The 15,992-nt window shown below is 44.3% G+C and overlaps 1 protein-coding gene across 2 annotated transcripts in view; it reads right to left on the bottom strand.

Annotated features, from left to right (window-relative positions):
• Window positions 1-1,398: 1,398 nt before the first annotated feature.
• Window positions 1,399-15,992, bottom strand: part of tinc (transmembrane protein tincar) — a 37,190-nt gene continuing 22,596 nt past the window's right edge. Inside the window, exons 2-6 of one of the 2 annotated variants that reach the window (XM_022814907.2) lie at window positions 8,190-8,434; window positions 6,692-8,036; window positions 5,796-6,120; window positions 5,208-5,314; window positions 1,399-5,086 (exon numbers count right to left, since the gene is read on the bottom strand). In XM_022814907.2, the coding sequence (XP_022670642.1) occupies window positions 4,543-5,086; window positions 5,208-5,314; window positions 5,796-6,120; window positions 6,692-8,036; window positions 8,190-8,406 (2,538 nt within the window). In that variant the 5' untranslated portion in view covers window positions 8,407-8,434 and the 3' untranslated portion in view covers window positions 1,399-4,542. Of the gene's footprint in view, window positions 5,087-5,207; window positions 5,369-5,795; window positions 6,121-6,691; window positions 8,037-8,189; window positions 8,435-15,992 lie in introns of both variants that reach the window. The other variant, XM_022814906.2, reaches the window with a different exon arrangement.

The raw sequence follows: 15,992 nt of genomic DNA, 5'->3' as shown, positions 1-15,992 counted from the left end.
CAAACTTTTTCAAAAGAGCGGAGTGACATGAACTGCGTTAAAGACTGGAAACGCGCCACTAAAATGGGAGGCTGAGTGGAGGTGGGCTCCAGTGCTACTGATTCGGACCAACCGCAATCAAACGAACGGGTGGTAGCGCTGTTAGCGCAAGGGGCAAAATATGGGGACAAAAGCCAGGACTGAGCAGGAGAAATACACGAGATCAAGTAGTAGCATAGGTGGGCTCACTAGAAAGAGATGTAGAACAGAAGCTTCGGCACTCGGTGCGTCGCGATTTGCGTAACGATCTTTGGACGGCGGCACAATCAGACCCAAAATGGTGCAGTGAGGGTTAAGGGAAAAAGTGCTAGAAGGAGCGCAAAGAAAGATGTTAGCACAGACTTGGACTGGACTGGCGGGAGCGAGTTGACAATTGGGATGTGGCTTTAGCCCTCAATAACGAGAGACCGGCGATGATGTACTTCTCGGGAGACAGGTGCAAGTTCGTCCTGGTTGGCCTCGCCACGTAAATCTGTCGGACGAGGCAAAGCACGGAAGTAGAACTGTGGAACTATGGTTGGGATGAAATGAGGAGGTGACAGTTGATTACAGGGGTGTATCGATCTAGGCCACCACCCCACCAACTGAAAATAGTGACGGCGGCAGCTACGGTCTTAGTCGCTCGGATGAAAAAAGCACTTATCGTGTCTTGCTCGAGTCGGGTGCATGAACAAAATTGAAGTTGAGTTCTCATGGGACTAAGTGGTTTTTCCTAGACCTTCCCTTGAAATGGATCGATTGGATATAAAAGTAAATGAACATAGAACAAGCAAATTAGCTCGAGTAAATTTGACAAGCAGGAAAGTCTTGTGTGGCTCTTGTATAGAGAACATATAGATCGACACTGACCGTTTTGTCGTATTTTCCCAAGTTCTTCCAGGTCAATTCAAAAGGAACGGTTGCCGACAAAACCTCATCTCCCTTATCTAATAATAAACACTTTAATTTTTCGGGGACAGTACAAATAATAGAGCATTAAATTAATTTATTATTATTATTATTTAATAATCATCGCCTTCATGTAATAATTTCAATCATAGTATTTGCTGCCTTTGCGGCATTTTTCATTCGTGTACACATGTTCACGCGGGCGCATTGTATACTATACAGCGGGAAATTTCACCTTATTGTCTTTCTCGTAATACCTAGGCAGTACTTTCTCCACAGCATCGTAAATAACACAATGGAAACCAAATGTATCGTTTACCTAATGCCATATTGTATTGTGTTGCCTGTAACAGATTTTACGCTAAGCACAGGTTTGCTGATGGACAAAAGTGAACCACGCATTTGAGAACTAGCTTATGGCAGACGCTTATTTTTCGGCATACGATACATCAGCCCATTTTTTTTTCCCCATTTCACGTTCGCCTCCTGAGAGAGACCGACAACCCCACAATACGGTCGGTTAACAACTGGGCAACCCGAAATTCACGCAATTCTGTACTGGGCGTGATGATCTCTCAAGTACGCTTAAATTGATGATTTGTTTACTTGACATATCGTAGTTGAAAACAACCAGTATTTGGAAAATTGTCGTATGTTCGCCCATCTGAGATGTTTTCCTTCAATTATCTTATCTTGATTTATACATTTCATTCGTTAGTATGTACTTACTATCAGTCATCGCTGCTGTTATCATTCTCATAAATACTGTTGCGTTAAGATTACAGCAGTAGCAGAATAGCCCATAAAGACGTGGTTCTCTCTTGTAGTCGCTTTAGACTGTCTATATATATATATATATATATATATATATATATATATATATTATATAATAGTGTACATTCTAATTGCTTTGGGATGTGCCTAAGCGTTCACGTTGCTTTCCGAACCCAAGACACTTAAAGGATTCATATCGCCATGGTGCGCGTCCTTTATCCGCCGCTTCCCTTTAACGGCTACCATCGTCCCACATCCGCATGTAGCATTGTTGACCGTTGACTACAGCCGTCGATCGTACGACAGCCGTTCTTAGTTACTTCACTTTTATCTCATCACATACAAACTCTGCTCACTTTTAGTTCCTATTTCTGTCTGTCGAATTTAACCTGGGATTAGTTTTAGTTTCTTGCATTTTGACAGTTATTGCTTTGCCAAAAAATGCAAATGTGTTAACGGACACACTCAGTGTTGTCGCCGACGGTTAGAGAATTGTATTTACAAAGGGAGACGTTAACATATCAATACACACGCTTTACCCTATGTGCATGTAGAGATATTCGGGTGTACTGATAGATTTTCAGTCTTGTTCGTATACGCCATGTACATACATGCTGTTGTTGTATAGAGTTTTGACGCCATTTCTGCTCATGCTGAGGGGGGAGAACGTCTCGATCAACGAACGCTCAGATAGAATGGCATTAGCTGTAAATATACCGTATATACATGTACATAACTATTTTCCTCCTCAGATTAGAGCGTTAATACTATTGGAGTTGCTTAATGTGTCATTAACAGAAAGTCAACTTACAGAGAAAAACAGAGTGAACAATAAAAATAAGAGTAAAAAATAGTTTTATAAAAAATACCACTATATCAGAAGGTGTGGGAGCGCCGATTTTTTTCGTTCTGTTCTTTGTATAGTATGGTTTGTTTGAACTTGTTGATCAGTTACATCCTTCTTTCAGGTCCTGATGGCATTGGCCTTCGACAACTTATCTACGATGGCTCCACCACCAGCCGCATAATCCTACAAAAATGCAAGATCATTGCCTCGGCTCCATAATTTAGCCGCTTTTCCTTCAAAAGAAAACACCGTCGGTCTCTTATATATTATTAGTTTTCCCTTTACTCGCCTAATCGAATACGACTCTTACACGTGAATATTTATTTGCTGCCTTTCGTTTGAACCGCCCTTAATGGTCGGTAACCTCCATTTTTTACCTTTGTTTAGCAAATATTAAGTGACTTACACAAATATAGCATGTTTTTTTTTCTCTAGATTATTATCGTCATCGATAGTATAGAACCGATTAATCCGATATGATTGTTAATTATATGAAAACAGAAATATTATCAAAAATTTATTAAAAATAACATTCATAATTAGTACTCACATAAATATATGGCATCGTTAATAAGATATTGCGAAGTGTCCAGCTCGGGCTGAGATGACTAATCAAGTCGGTCGATCACCTCTGACGGAACACTCTCATGTTTGTGCTTTCCTATCAATAGTATAATGTTTCTCGCGTGAATCTTTACAGAAATGGAGCTGCCCCAACCTCAAAAACAATGAAGTAACAGGCAGTGCGTCGTTAAGCTTCAGGGACATAAGATCGTTACCGATGTCAAGTCTAGATATAATTATTGTTTTTTCTATTTGCTGCCATTTTTTTTTAAATTAACCTTCCCTATTATAAAAATCGCTATGATTTCCTGCTACGGGTAATTTGTTAGCAGCACAATGCAAAATTCTGTTAAGTTGATCGGCATCAATCGACGAACTCACTCTGGTCACTGATGGGCTTTCTCAGATTGCATGATCGGACAAGTCAATGTAAATGTGCAGAGGATACAGACTTGGTCATCTTACATTTATTTTTCACTGTTAGGGAAACTTTACAATTTTGTGCAAGCATGTGAGAGGAGGACCGGGCAAACAGCGGAGTTACCTCTACCTCCAGGACTCGCGATGAGCCTATGGCACAGCTCAGTGGCCATTCGTCCGATCTGGGACAAACACACATACACGGACACAGCGGTATAGATACTGAGTATTTCGATTCCGGATCGACGACTGACGCTGATCATGGCGGGGTAACGCCAGCCGAGATGGTAGTATGGTAGAACATGTAGAACAAGGAGCACGTTTCGTACAGCGAATAACAAAGGCGTACGAGACCGTAGCATATTCACCTCATTCACCTGCTGTGTTTAACCTTTAAAACACGCTCACACGCGTAGCACGAGTAGACTCTGCTCCGGTACCGAAGTACCTTCTCAGGCTTGTTCCTAAGTATCTTTGCTTCTTTCTCAATATATATATATATATATATATATATATATATATATATATATATATATATATATATATATGTATATATGGTACAGCAAACTTAAATAGGCATACGTGTGTGCACTATTAGTCTTGCCGGTTTGGTCGCTGATTCACTTTGAAGAGTTTAAAAAGTTACTTGACGATTCGCAAAGGCCTTCAAGCAACCAGCGGCCCTGGACAACGGCGCGTTCCTTTAATAAGTTATTCCTTTCTTTTACGCACCTTTTCCCTCTTCCGCGTTATCTCTTTCCATTTTTGAATGTTTTCTTCACACAGGATTCAACTTGAAGATAGCCTAGGTTAAATCACGTCGCTATTTGCGCTAAGTGTAGAATACTTACAGAGACACAGCCATAGTTCAAACTCCCTTCGGCTCTGACTCGTCTTTATTTCTCCATATTTTTAGTTTCCTATCTGTTAACTTAGTTTCGACGTACACCGAAGACGACTATTCCATGTGAGCCGTTGGTTTTTCTAGTTTGCTGTTTATATTGATATATTTACTGTTGTGCGGCTGCTGGGGCTCGCTGATTCCAGTCGGAGTTATCCGAGAGCTGCAATCCGCTTTGGGGAAGGGGTGGCATCGCAGGCGGTTTGGAGAAGTTGGGCATTGATGGGAGCGAAGGGACCGTTGGTGGCAAGATCCGCGTAGGTCCAACGGTGAAGTCCGGCTGTTCGGTGAACGACGTTAACCGCATAGGCGGTCGTCTGGCTTGCATATCGCACACGTTCGACGCGTTCCTCCGGATAACAAGACTGTTTGTACCGTCCCCGTACCCATTGTGAGTTATCCCGTTGACTCCACCCATCGTCGTGCGCTGGAGGGACATGCTCTTCCAGTTGTGCTGCACGGATCCCGAACGCTGATGTATCGTCGCCGTAGGCGGCAGCGGAATCTGGTTTTGGACTTCAACAAGTAACTGTTCAAGAGAATTCGTCCTCTTGAGCTGATCGCTGCACGCGGAATGCACGCCTGAGCTATTTGAGTCATTTGAACTTCCTCCCTTCTCTGGACTCGTTGATGTATCGCTAACACAATCTGACCTGCAGTAATATTGAAAAGAAATCGCATTGTCAGCTACAATGAACGTGTATCAGTCAGTTTTACCCTACCAATATGTTACAACTTGCACAATATCCATACAGATAAGTGTTTACAACTCACCGTGGTGTGAGTGTTGCGGGGCTCAGGGTACCGCCATTTTGCTGGGTCAATATACCCCGCAACTGAGGATTTTGTGTGTCGATCGTCAACGGATCAAATTCACCGTTCTGCGCAAGAAGAACGCCATTAGCTTCATTCTCGTCGGACAGAGGACATAGTGACTGCAGGTTTCGTACGTAGCAGAGCCACGTCGGACAAACCCATCGTTTCAATGGCACGGGACATAAACACGCAACAAATACAACAAGCAGAGGATCGCCGAACAGCAACGAATAGAAGGACGGAATACGCTTGTTAATAAATTATAAAGTGCGAGTATAGCAAGAACTGGTGAGCACCGATACGTGTAAGCATCGACAAAAGAAAACAAAAAACTGAATAGGCTAACAAAAAAATAGATATTCAATGAAAATATAAAGATTATTACATTTTAACTGCGCGAGAAACTTCAGTGCGATAAACAAACAATGCAAACACATCGAGCGCAATAAAAGCTAAATTTTGTCAAAAATACACAAAAAGTTGCTTGGCAACTTTTATAAAAAACAAAAAAATTCTAAAAACATAACTCCAGATTTGTTTTCCTACCTTGTAAAATTGGCTGCTTGTTTCTCGGCGAAGTGATGATGAGTTTTTCAGTGGGCTCATCTCATTGCCATGATTTAGCTCTTCCGGCAATTTAGCCGGCGGCTTCTTGAGTTTCTTTGGGCTTTTTCCAGCGCTGCGAGTTTTACTTGGACTATTCGAAGTATCAAACGTCACTTTAGGTTTCGACGGTGGTCCACTGGCAGGTGGACCCTGAGGCCCGGTCGGAGCCTGACCATTAATCAATGGCTGGCCCTGATAGTTTTTAGGCTTTTGCGAACGAAGCCATGAGAGGCTGTTAGGCTGGTCGCCCTCTTTGATTGGCATCCTATAATACGAACGAAAAAAAAACAGCCGCATTAATGCTTATGTGTTATATGGGGCTGTGAAAGTAAAACCTAATCTTAACTATCATTGATTTCCTTCAAATAAAGAAAATTTCGCAGTTATTTCCGTAAACAGCTCGAATATTTACGTAACACATATTCTCTTTGGAAATATCCTTCTAGGACAAACCAGAGTGCTTCTAGCATCCCGTATTGTTTGCCGCTGCCTTCGATTCTAATATTTGGAGTTAACTAACTAGTGCGTGTTGGTAAAGTCTTTCAAGGAAAAACGTAATTTGGATTTAAATACATACTGGAGTTAATGGTGTGGACTAAAGAGGAACAGCTGTGAATGGCCCGACATTTAAGGACGTTGAAGAAACTGGGTGTTTTACCGTAATGGAATGGCCAAACTGTCGTCAAAATTGCAACTGAGCAAAAACTTAAGCTTATATGATGTAACTACTCGATCAACGACTTTAACTCGATCGTTTGATTCGAGAAAATACCTAAAGTCAATTTTAAACATGATGTTCGATACTACCATTGACTATGATCCTCATGGAAGCTTACCTTGGTTTCAGCCAGTAGATATCTTCATCCTCGGAAGGATGAGGTAGTTTTTGGACCTGCTGTTGACGTGAAGCCAGTCCGAGAATAGCTTTCTTCGAGGATATCTCACTGACTCGATACGTTTGCCCGTTGTCAACAACCAGCAACGGATGATCAGGCCCGTCAGCAATTTTCAGCAAGGGCGTGTAACTATACTGATTTTGACCCGTTGCACGTGCTGATGTCGAAAAGTTCATCGGGTGCTCGGAGAGCGGGCCGTTCTCAGCACAGAAATCCCACTCGTGTTTCACAGTGAACAGGAGCCACATCAGAATCCATATGGCGATATGTCCAACAATTCCGCAAATCGTGACGAGAACTACGCCATCTAGGCTAGCTTGATAGATTTTGACAAGATCATGGACAATGGGAGCTCCGACGAGAACCATCGACACCAGAACTAAGAGAGAGTAGATGTGCGGCCCATGACCATAAAACGTAATCCCGCCTGCCTGAGCGCCCTGCCATGTGATGTGGTGCTTAAGCGCCGTTCTCGACTTCCACTCGGAGTATTTAAGTAACCCATACGAGTAGACGAGAGAACCTGAAACCGTGACGAGGACCGTATAGATGAAGTAAAGGCCAAGCGTTGAAGGCACATTGAGTATAAACGGTGCGAAGCGGTGCAAGAGGTCTCGCTGGCCCACGATGTGTACACCATGCAGTATTCCAACCGAAGTGAAGACGAGTAACTTGAGGCAAACCATCGTAAAAACCAGATAGAGAGAAAAGAACAGTGAAAAACACTTGTTTCGCTTCCAGAATACGGCAGGATAACGCAGAGAGTAGATGAATAGTGCTAGAGCATAGTTGATAAACTCAGCTGAAATATGGCCAGTTACATCAAGATGGTTAATAGCTGGCCTCGACGGCTCCTGTGTGTCACGCTCCCAGAGTTCTGTCTCGTTTACTGTGGGTAGAAAGTGTATGGGAACGAGACGTTCGCGGTGCGGGATCAAAAAGTCCATGTCCGTGTGCCACACGTCGCTCCGCTTGAGGAAACCGTGTCGGATAAGACGAGCATGCATAATTGCTTTAGGCACAAGCAGGCAAAAAGCCGACCAAAGGTGTAACGTTGGTGCAGTAGGGCCGCCATGACGCCAAGCAGCCTTCAGCCAGCGCTTTAAAGCGCCTCCACACATTCCTGGTTTACGACGCGCGCGTCGCGGTAGGTTCTCATAGAGTGCTGACGGGTCGGGTGCAGGTGTGGCCTCATCGACTTCTCCACCAACAGTTGCCGCATCATTCGACATGTTTCCCACTTGAAGGACCGCTGATGCCACAAAAAATGGCAAGAGAACGACTCCTGAAATCGAATAGGTTAAGTTATCAAATAGAACAAGAAATAATGCTTCTGCCTAAGCAGACTATATCAGTCATAAAACTCGCTGCGTGCACGTCTTAAATAACGTATAGATCAATTACTTAATTTAGTAATGATGGTAACACCATGACTTACCAGCTCCTATACAAGCGACGTATGCATTGAGCTCTATATACGGTTGGTCCCTCGAAGGCCAGGGCAGAGACATGTATCTAGTAAAGCGCTGCACACTGCCCGCTATTACGTAGATGGACAGCGCGAGTCCGGCTGTGCAGTACCACACGCTCGATAGCGTGTTGAGGTGAGGTTCCCGGCAGACCGGGAAACCGTGCCGTCGCGGACCGTCCGCCATTTTAAATATGATTGCCTATCGTCGGGTCCTGAGATAAAAAGGAAAAAGAAAATTTAATTAGACATATTGATGTCGACATACAATAAATATATATACGCACACGCATACTCACGTACTACTAATAATATTTGAATTATATATACACATTGTTTGTAGATTTTCGCCATCTGCCCGAGCAAGTATAATTCGATTATAATTTAATGTCACAGATGTGCATGAATATATCGGGGAGCGTGTGACCAACTCCCACGGACACAGAATGATGGCGGTGATGATGGGAAGAGTCAGCGTACACAGGACCATGCAGTGGATACGCCGCCAAGACGGGATGGCGCCGAGGTTCTCACTAGCCTTTCAGCGACCTAACAACAACGGATAGCTGGCTGGATTCGCTATTAGACGGGGGCAATGAAAGGCACAACGTACATAGGATTAGCATGTGTAGCTTGCCGTCAATTCGTGAATATTAAACTTTTACTGAGATCCCGCTGGGCACACATATTCATATCGATGCCTGTTAGTATGATGCGTTGCACTGCAAGTTGTGCGTGCAAAGCACTGATCTTTTAATGTCGGTCTCTTCTGTTCACTACGCTAGACTCTAGCCCGCGGCCCCTACTGTATAAGCAGCGTTTTCAGTCATAAGAAGCCATACACTATGTTATTTAGTACTATTATTGAAAATACGAACGAATTAGTCGATCAGAAAGAAAGCGCTTGTCCCTGCTTCGAACGGGTACCGTTCAGAGCGAAAGTGGAGGCATTGACCAGGTAAACACAACATATTCCACTGAACTGTAATATTTGTTTCGTGTGATAATCCTGTTCAGGCCGTATCTAATTTACAGTACTATAATAAGGTAGGCCCATCATATAGGTTTACAAGTAGGAAATCATACTTCGTTGCGTTTGTCGATCGTTGGCGCCGACATGAGTCGAGCTGCGATTGAACCTGTCTGAAGTGATACTAAGGTGCAATTTGCGCTAAAAGGCTTCGGGCCGTCCACCTGTGGGTGGAGTGGATGCTAAAGGCCGGCGAAACCAACAAACTATTTATATAGAACTCATATGAATAAAAGCTCGGCAATAACTGACAATATTTTGCGAAATCTGTGTTGAACAACGCACACCAGTACGAGCTTTCAAAAGCGAGTATATAGAAATGCAGAAGTTCCGCACGTCCTGAGGCTCAGAAGATTCATAGACAGGACAAACGTTTTCACATACTCACAAAGTTTGCTACACACAGGAGTTTAGTAATATACGGCGAATCTGCCCCAATTACACTTCCAAATAGAAGCGCTTTTACCTGCGACCAAAATTGCTGTCTCCAGTTTGCTTTCGCCTGATGGCCATAATGGCTCCGGATCGCGACTTATATCGAAGCGCGTTCAAGTTGGCTAGTACGGCTGCTGGTTGTCCTCTTGTCCGCAGACCCTCCAACGTAACGTTTAATAGCAATCCACTCTGTTGAGGCTAGATAAGTGGTGACTGTTAGCGATCCAATGACGAACGGACTTCGTCAATAGTAAAGTGCAGGGGGTCGTACGGGCCCATATTTTTCCAAACTGTTCTCCAAGCCAAAACTCATAAAGTTACTCTCGGGATTGAACGAGAAGGCTAGAGAGCGGGCGAGTTAGGCAAAAATGCCATCTATGTAAGCCAACGATATAAGCAGCTAAATACCTCATACACAGAACAGCGAGGGTTTTTAATAGTTAGTAGTCAACTTGGACGTATTGAATTTTCCTTATATATTAAGTCTACGAAGCAGATGGGGCTTCCATCTAGCACGCAATGCAACATCGGCAATGTAGACCAATAGGATTCACGGGGCCAATAATGACGAACAATTGTTCGATCCGTTTAGCCTCCGGTCCTTCGTGACTGCAGATGCCAGTTTTCAGAAGTCCACTGTTGATGACGGTTTCCTGTTCGGAGACATGTATAGCATAACAACCATGACTGTATTATATCCGCGCGTAATTTCTTTCTACCTAAAAGCGCCATGAAACTTTGAACAGACTCAGTAATTATTATTACGGCACAATAGATATCCAAGCATTCACCGCTTGCAATCAGATATTATGTGTGTGACGATACTGGTAACGTTCCTCTAAGAAGCTGAAATTCGTGTTCCATTTGTCGTATATTAGTTGCCAGGTCCGTAATTCAGCTAGCCTCCGATAATATTATATTTTGCGTGCGATTTGCGTTCAGCATGGGCGTACATCCGTATATAAGAGCATGGTTCTATCAAAAAATAAATATAACGTCACATACGACCGATCCGTGATGGATAACAAAAGACTGTGCTTGTGCTTGTGCGTGTGCCTCTGGGGAGTGTCGGCACGCAAACCGATTTCTTTACTCACCAAATGAAAAAAGGGGCCTTGACCATAACAACCAACCGTTGCTGCCCGCGTCCAAGTACGCACTTTTGCAAAACTATGCCTTGAACTCCATAAGCACCCTTCCGTGACCGTGCGAGCCGGTAAACGAAGCAGGCAATGGGTCGGCTTCATTAAAATAAATGGACTTCGACCTAAAACGGAGAACCATACCTCGACGTTGCTTTCGTCCAAGCTGCGGTTCCGATCCCCTGTGAAACCCACCCTCATCGCTTCCACCACCACCTTCCACTCATAACGGAGGCCAAATCCCCACTGCATTCTAATACTGCCTTAGTGGTGGAGTCGATTTGCCTCCTTTTCTGGAGAACCGGCCATACGCAGCCACCACCTATGACTGACGCACACACAGCGCAGTACTCACATATCTAAAGTACGCCGAAATGTCAGACTTCCTATTGAAGTCGTACGTTTCTTCGGTAACTGTATCAGTATGTCTACACATATAAACAGGTCTACGCACGCTCCAACAAGTTAGTGAATCCATTCCTGTCAGCCGTCCATGTTACGCAACATGGCCTTTCAGTCAGCCGAAAACCCTCTAAATACTATATCAGCCTGCTTGCAATACGTCTGTCTGCTCGAGTACTAAGGAAGCGGGATACAAGAACCTCAGGTAAAGTTCCCATGTCATTGGCTTGCATTGCTAAATAACTTAGTGATGTACTACCTTACCGCCATCTGTATAGCTCCATAAGATAGGTCGCATACTGCTGAACCGATAAACAGGCAGGTTCAGGCTGTTAGTGATGTCATTGTGGCCATTGCCTGCAGTTCTGTGCAGCTCCAAGCAGAGATTAAACAGTCGTGGGCTATTGCAACGCCTTTTGGCAAGCAACTTCAGTAAATTCGTATCTCAGTAAAGGCAATTACGAATGGGACTGATATTAAGTATTACCTAGCATCTTGACCGCATTACATTTACTGCTAGTCACAAGCAACCCAGCGTGATCTGAGGCAGACTGTAATACAGTCTCGTTAAAAATAGTGAACTCTAGACATGCGCGAGAGGGTCACTCTTAGCTTGCCTTCAGCTTGAGTCTTGATTCGGCCTAAAGACGAAGGACTCCCAAGCCGCACGAAAGTGAGCTGCCAAGTTAATATCCACAAGATGATGCTGGCGACCCCACGCAAAAAGCACCGCAACACTTCGTAATAGCTGGGGGACTAGCATAGCAACTTTCCCTTGATTGCAGGTGAAGGCTCGCCGCAACGTTTGATTAATCTGCAATTACTGCAGACTATTCGCAGCTAAAGGCGGCCACAAGTGCAGTTGACCGGTAGCTGATTTACCCCCCCCGCGCCCCCCCCCCCAAAAAAGCTCGGTCAAGTTAGGCTCCTTAGTCAGCTAACGCTTAATCCAAACAACCGGGCTACCCCGTTTTGGTCATCAATGAATTTCGTCACTCGTTACCACTGTAATGTATACTCGGGGCACTATTTAACATCCCAACATGACTGAACAGCCATGCTCTGAGAGTACTAGCTTCAGCTGTCACACGACAGACTATAAATACTCTGCGAAATAAAAGCTAGCTAAATATCAAAATTTGATTTAACATATCTTTATTTTATGTCCTCGTGTCGCCTTAAAACATATTTCGTACAACTGAGAATATTCACGGGTGAATGGAAAGACATCGTAAGTAGCACTTAAGATGCCTCTGTATCAAGTAAACGTATTACTTTATTAAACAGAACAAAATTGTTATCTCGATAATTTGTTGTGGTGGCCGCTGTCATAGTTTTCGTGTCTGCTCAAAGTTTTAGGTTTTAACAAACACGATGTCGAGACTACATTGTTATTGTTGTTATTCTGTTAGAGTGTTTATTGTTTGATGCCCTTCCCTGACATGATTATGTTACTTACTAGCGGAACGTGAAGCTCCGGCCACCGCCTTTCCCTTTGGACGCGTAGAGAAACGGAAACCATTTCTTCTTTTAACTTTGAAGTCAGCACAATTTTGCTTTACTTGGTTGTTGCCTTGCATTCGTAAGCAATAAATAACAGCATCGGGTGTGAGCAGACACCGTCGAATCTTGTGTTTTATATGAATGCATTTGACCATTGTCGCCCTATTTAAACTACGTGCTTGAGCTAGATATCGTTGCTTTTCTATTGTCATCGCCTCCGCTTGGCTCCTATAATCCAGTCTAGGATATAGATGACTAACATGATGAATAAGTTGCATGCATTTTTTATCTGACTCCTTCGTCTAACCTTCCCCGCCACACGCAGGTTCCAAATTTCCACCGAGATCGTGTACTAGAGGTCGTCGCCATCGTACACCAACATGCGGCACCAAGTTACACCAACGACCATTAGCACATCAACTACTACCACTATTGCTGCAGTTGCTTGTGCGCTCCACCGTTTAATTTAATATGGCCGCAAGGATTACACAATCGCCAGTGTCGTCTCCTTAACATTTGACATCTTTTTTCTGCCTTGCTCTGAATCTTCGTTCGACATCGTCTAGATATTCATATATTTATCTTCCCCTTTTGACTGCTCACCCCCGTCGCTTTCATACACATGCCCCCCTGTGATGGCGCCCTCATTCTGTGTCTATGGGCGCCTCCTATCCGATCTTTTCGCAGAATGTAGGAACCGCCTACAGCTAGGGTATCACTGTAACCCCCTTAGAGGATCCAAGCATGGAGGCATCATTCCTCCTTTTGGTTAGACGTTTAACACGCATAACGTACTAGTAAGGATAGTGGCAGTCATGAGCGCGAAACGTGTCACGTGCTCCTCCTCGACGTTCTTGTCTTCTGCTTCATCGCTACAACCTTGCCTAACGCTCGCCTACCAGGCATCGCATATGTTACCGTCATTGTTTCGGTAATTGTCGGGGTCTCGGATGGTAGAAAGGTGGGCTCTTCCTGGCGTCTACGCCAGAGGCGGCATCGCTGCATGGGATTAGGCAACCGATTGCGCAACAAAGAAGAAAAAGGTGTCGCCAGCTTGACTGGGCCGAGCGAGAGCTACCACAGGGTCTGTAAAAGGTGTCTGCTGGCTGTGCTCCACGAACTCGATGGATATAGGAGGGGGGCGATGTGATTTGTGAAGGGAACAAACGATATTAGATAGCAGTGGTTGTTCAATGGCCGATTAACATCTGCACAATGATTTTTTTATGTATTTGAAGAGGGCGAAGCAGACGAGGTAATGTGTTTAAAAGTTGCCTTATTGAGATGAAATGGGTTTTTATAAATGAATTGTTACAGTTTCTGCTACAGTGGCACAAATATCCAATGTTACCAGGGAAATTGTTTTTGGCGCTCATACAGCAATTACTATACGCGACTGGGGCAAACATCGTTTTATAGGTGCGGCGCCGGCTATCTCATTACTGATCCCTGCGAAAACTCCTGACTGCGTGTTGAACCAGACCCAAGTTTATGCATGTCTCATTACATCATCCATCCGACATGAGCCATATATTTACCGTAAGACTATAAAATATAAATTGTTGGTGACTATCAGCACGGAAGTGGTTAGAAAATAAAAACATGAGCCGCTAGTTATTCACAATGTGTTTATATTTGGGTACGTGTTGGCATCTATATGGATCTCGATACACCTGAAATATTTGGATTAATAAACGCACCTTGTAGCATACTGCGATAGCTCGCCTAATAACTACCTCCATGAAGTTCTTTGATTATCATCTTCAATTATCTGTCATGTTGTACGCTGCCGGTTAGGGAAGCGTGATTTGAAGACAGGGCTTGAAGTAAAGTGCCCGCGACAGCTGGCGATTGGTCGCACACGATTGGGCGATTATTAATCAGGCTTATCAAAGCCTATTCCTACTGTTCTACTCTCCAGCATCCTTGCCATTGGTTGCTTCCATCGACAGCACTGGGCTGACGCGTCGTGACTAACGGAAGTGAACCAACGACGTGCGGCGTTGCTTTCCCTCCTCTTTCCCATCTCTCGTGCTGTTCACAAAAGCAGGACACCCTCGCTTCATTCCGAGATAACTTGTTTGCCCATGCTTGCCTAGCACACGTAATTAAAATGGCGGCCCGGCCGAGTAACTGCGGGTACCGCCCGTTCCTCCAGCTGTATATCGAGCGGACGACAGTGGCGGTGTTTATGAACAACAATTTAATGTGACCATGATGCGGCGGCCCCAGTCCGCAGAACAATCGCAGTCACTTCACATATCGAATAACTGTAGGGACTACCTCTGCTGTGACGAAATCCGACCAATATTCTCGATGCCTTCTTCATTGGAGCGACGAGAACAGATTTCAGCCAGTCGGTGGGGAGACCTGTCATAGTGGCTTTTACGAAACACAGTTGCTACACGCAACGCACTTGTCGACTCCTTGTTTTTCTTCTCACCCAACTGAAACTCCACAGGGATGGCGGATGGAATCTTAATTAATAAAATTGATTCAAATCCTGCCTTTCATTCGACCGTCCATTCCCTTTGGCCGCCTCTCTTCATGGGTTGTTCCCCTTAGGCCTTCCTTCAGCTTACCCTATGCGAGTCAAAGTACCACCAAGCCCCTTAACATATTACACAGCCGTTCCTCTTAGGGGGTAGCAGCTTTGCTCTTATACTTATGCCACTGCGTTAATGGCTATTGCCATTACCGTTGCTCCTTTCCCGTGCAATTGCAGATTTTTCTTTTTGCCCGCCCGTACTGTACGGATGCAGATGTAACAATAATTCTAGTTGGACCTTTGATGCCAGCTAGTGCATGTGCATGTGTTGTACATATATATATATATATATATATATATTACCCATGGGTATCCACGCACGGTCGCACAATGTGTACGTCCTTATTCTTCACCCCTCCATCATTTCTGTCTGGATACCTCATCGCTTGTATGCTCCTCGTTGTTTGCGACGTGCACCCCACAAAAACGTCCAATTCATAATTATGCTGGTAGCGGACCGCAGTGCACAATCCAAAGTCCCAGTTTTCCTCTTGCGTCCCTGCCCTACATCATCTTAGACAAGGATTATCTTTTAGCCCTTCGTTCTGTTAGCTGACCGCCGTTGAATGTTGGGTTTCCCCCATTCAGCTAGTGGCAAAGCGAGAACGGAGAGTAGCGAATAAATTTACAAAAAAATTGCCATAGGATGACGACTGCTAGCAACTAGCCCATGAGGGATAAGGCGACAGTGATGGTTCACATCAATGCGGGAG

Source organism: Varroa destructor, unplaced genomic scaffold (assembly GCF_002443255.2).
Source record: "Varroa destructor unplaced genomic scaffold, Vdes_3.0 BEIS01000007.1, whole genome shotgun sequence".
NCBI classification, from domain to species: domain Eukaryota; kingdom Metazoa; phylum Arthropoda; class Arachnida; order Mesostigmata; family Varroidae; genus Varroa; species Varroa destructor.
The sequence above is the reverse complement of the archived record's forward strand: the minus strand, read 5'-3'. Positions and strand labels throughout refer to the sequence as shown.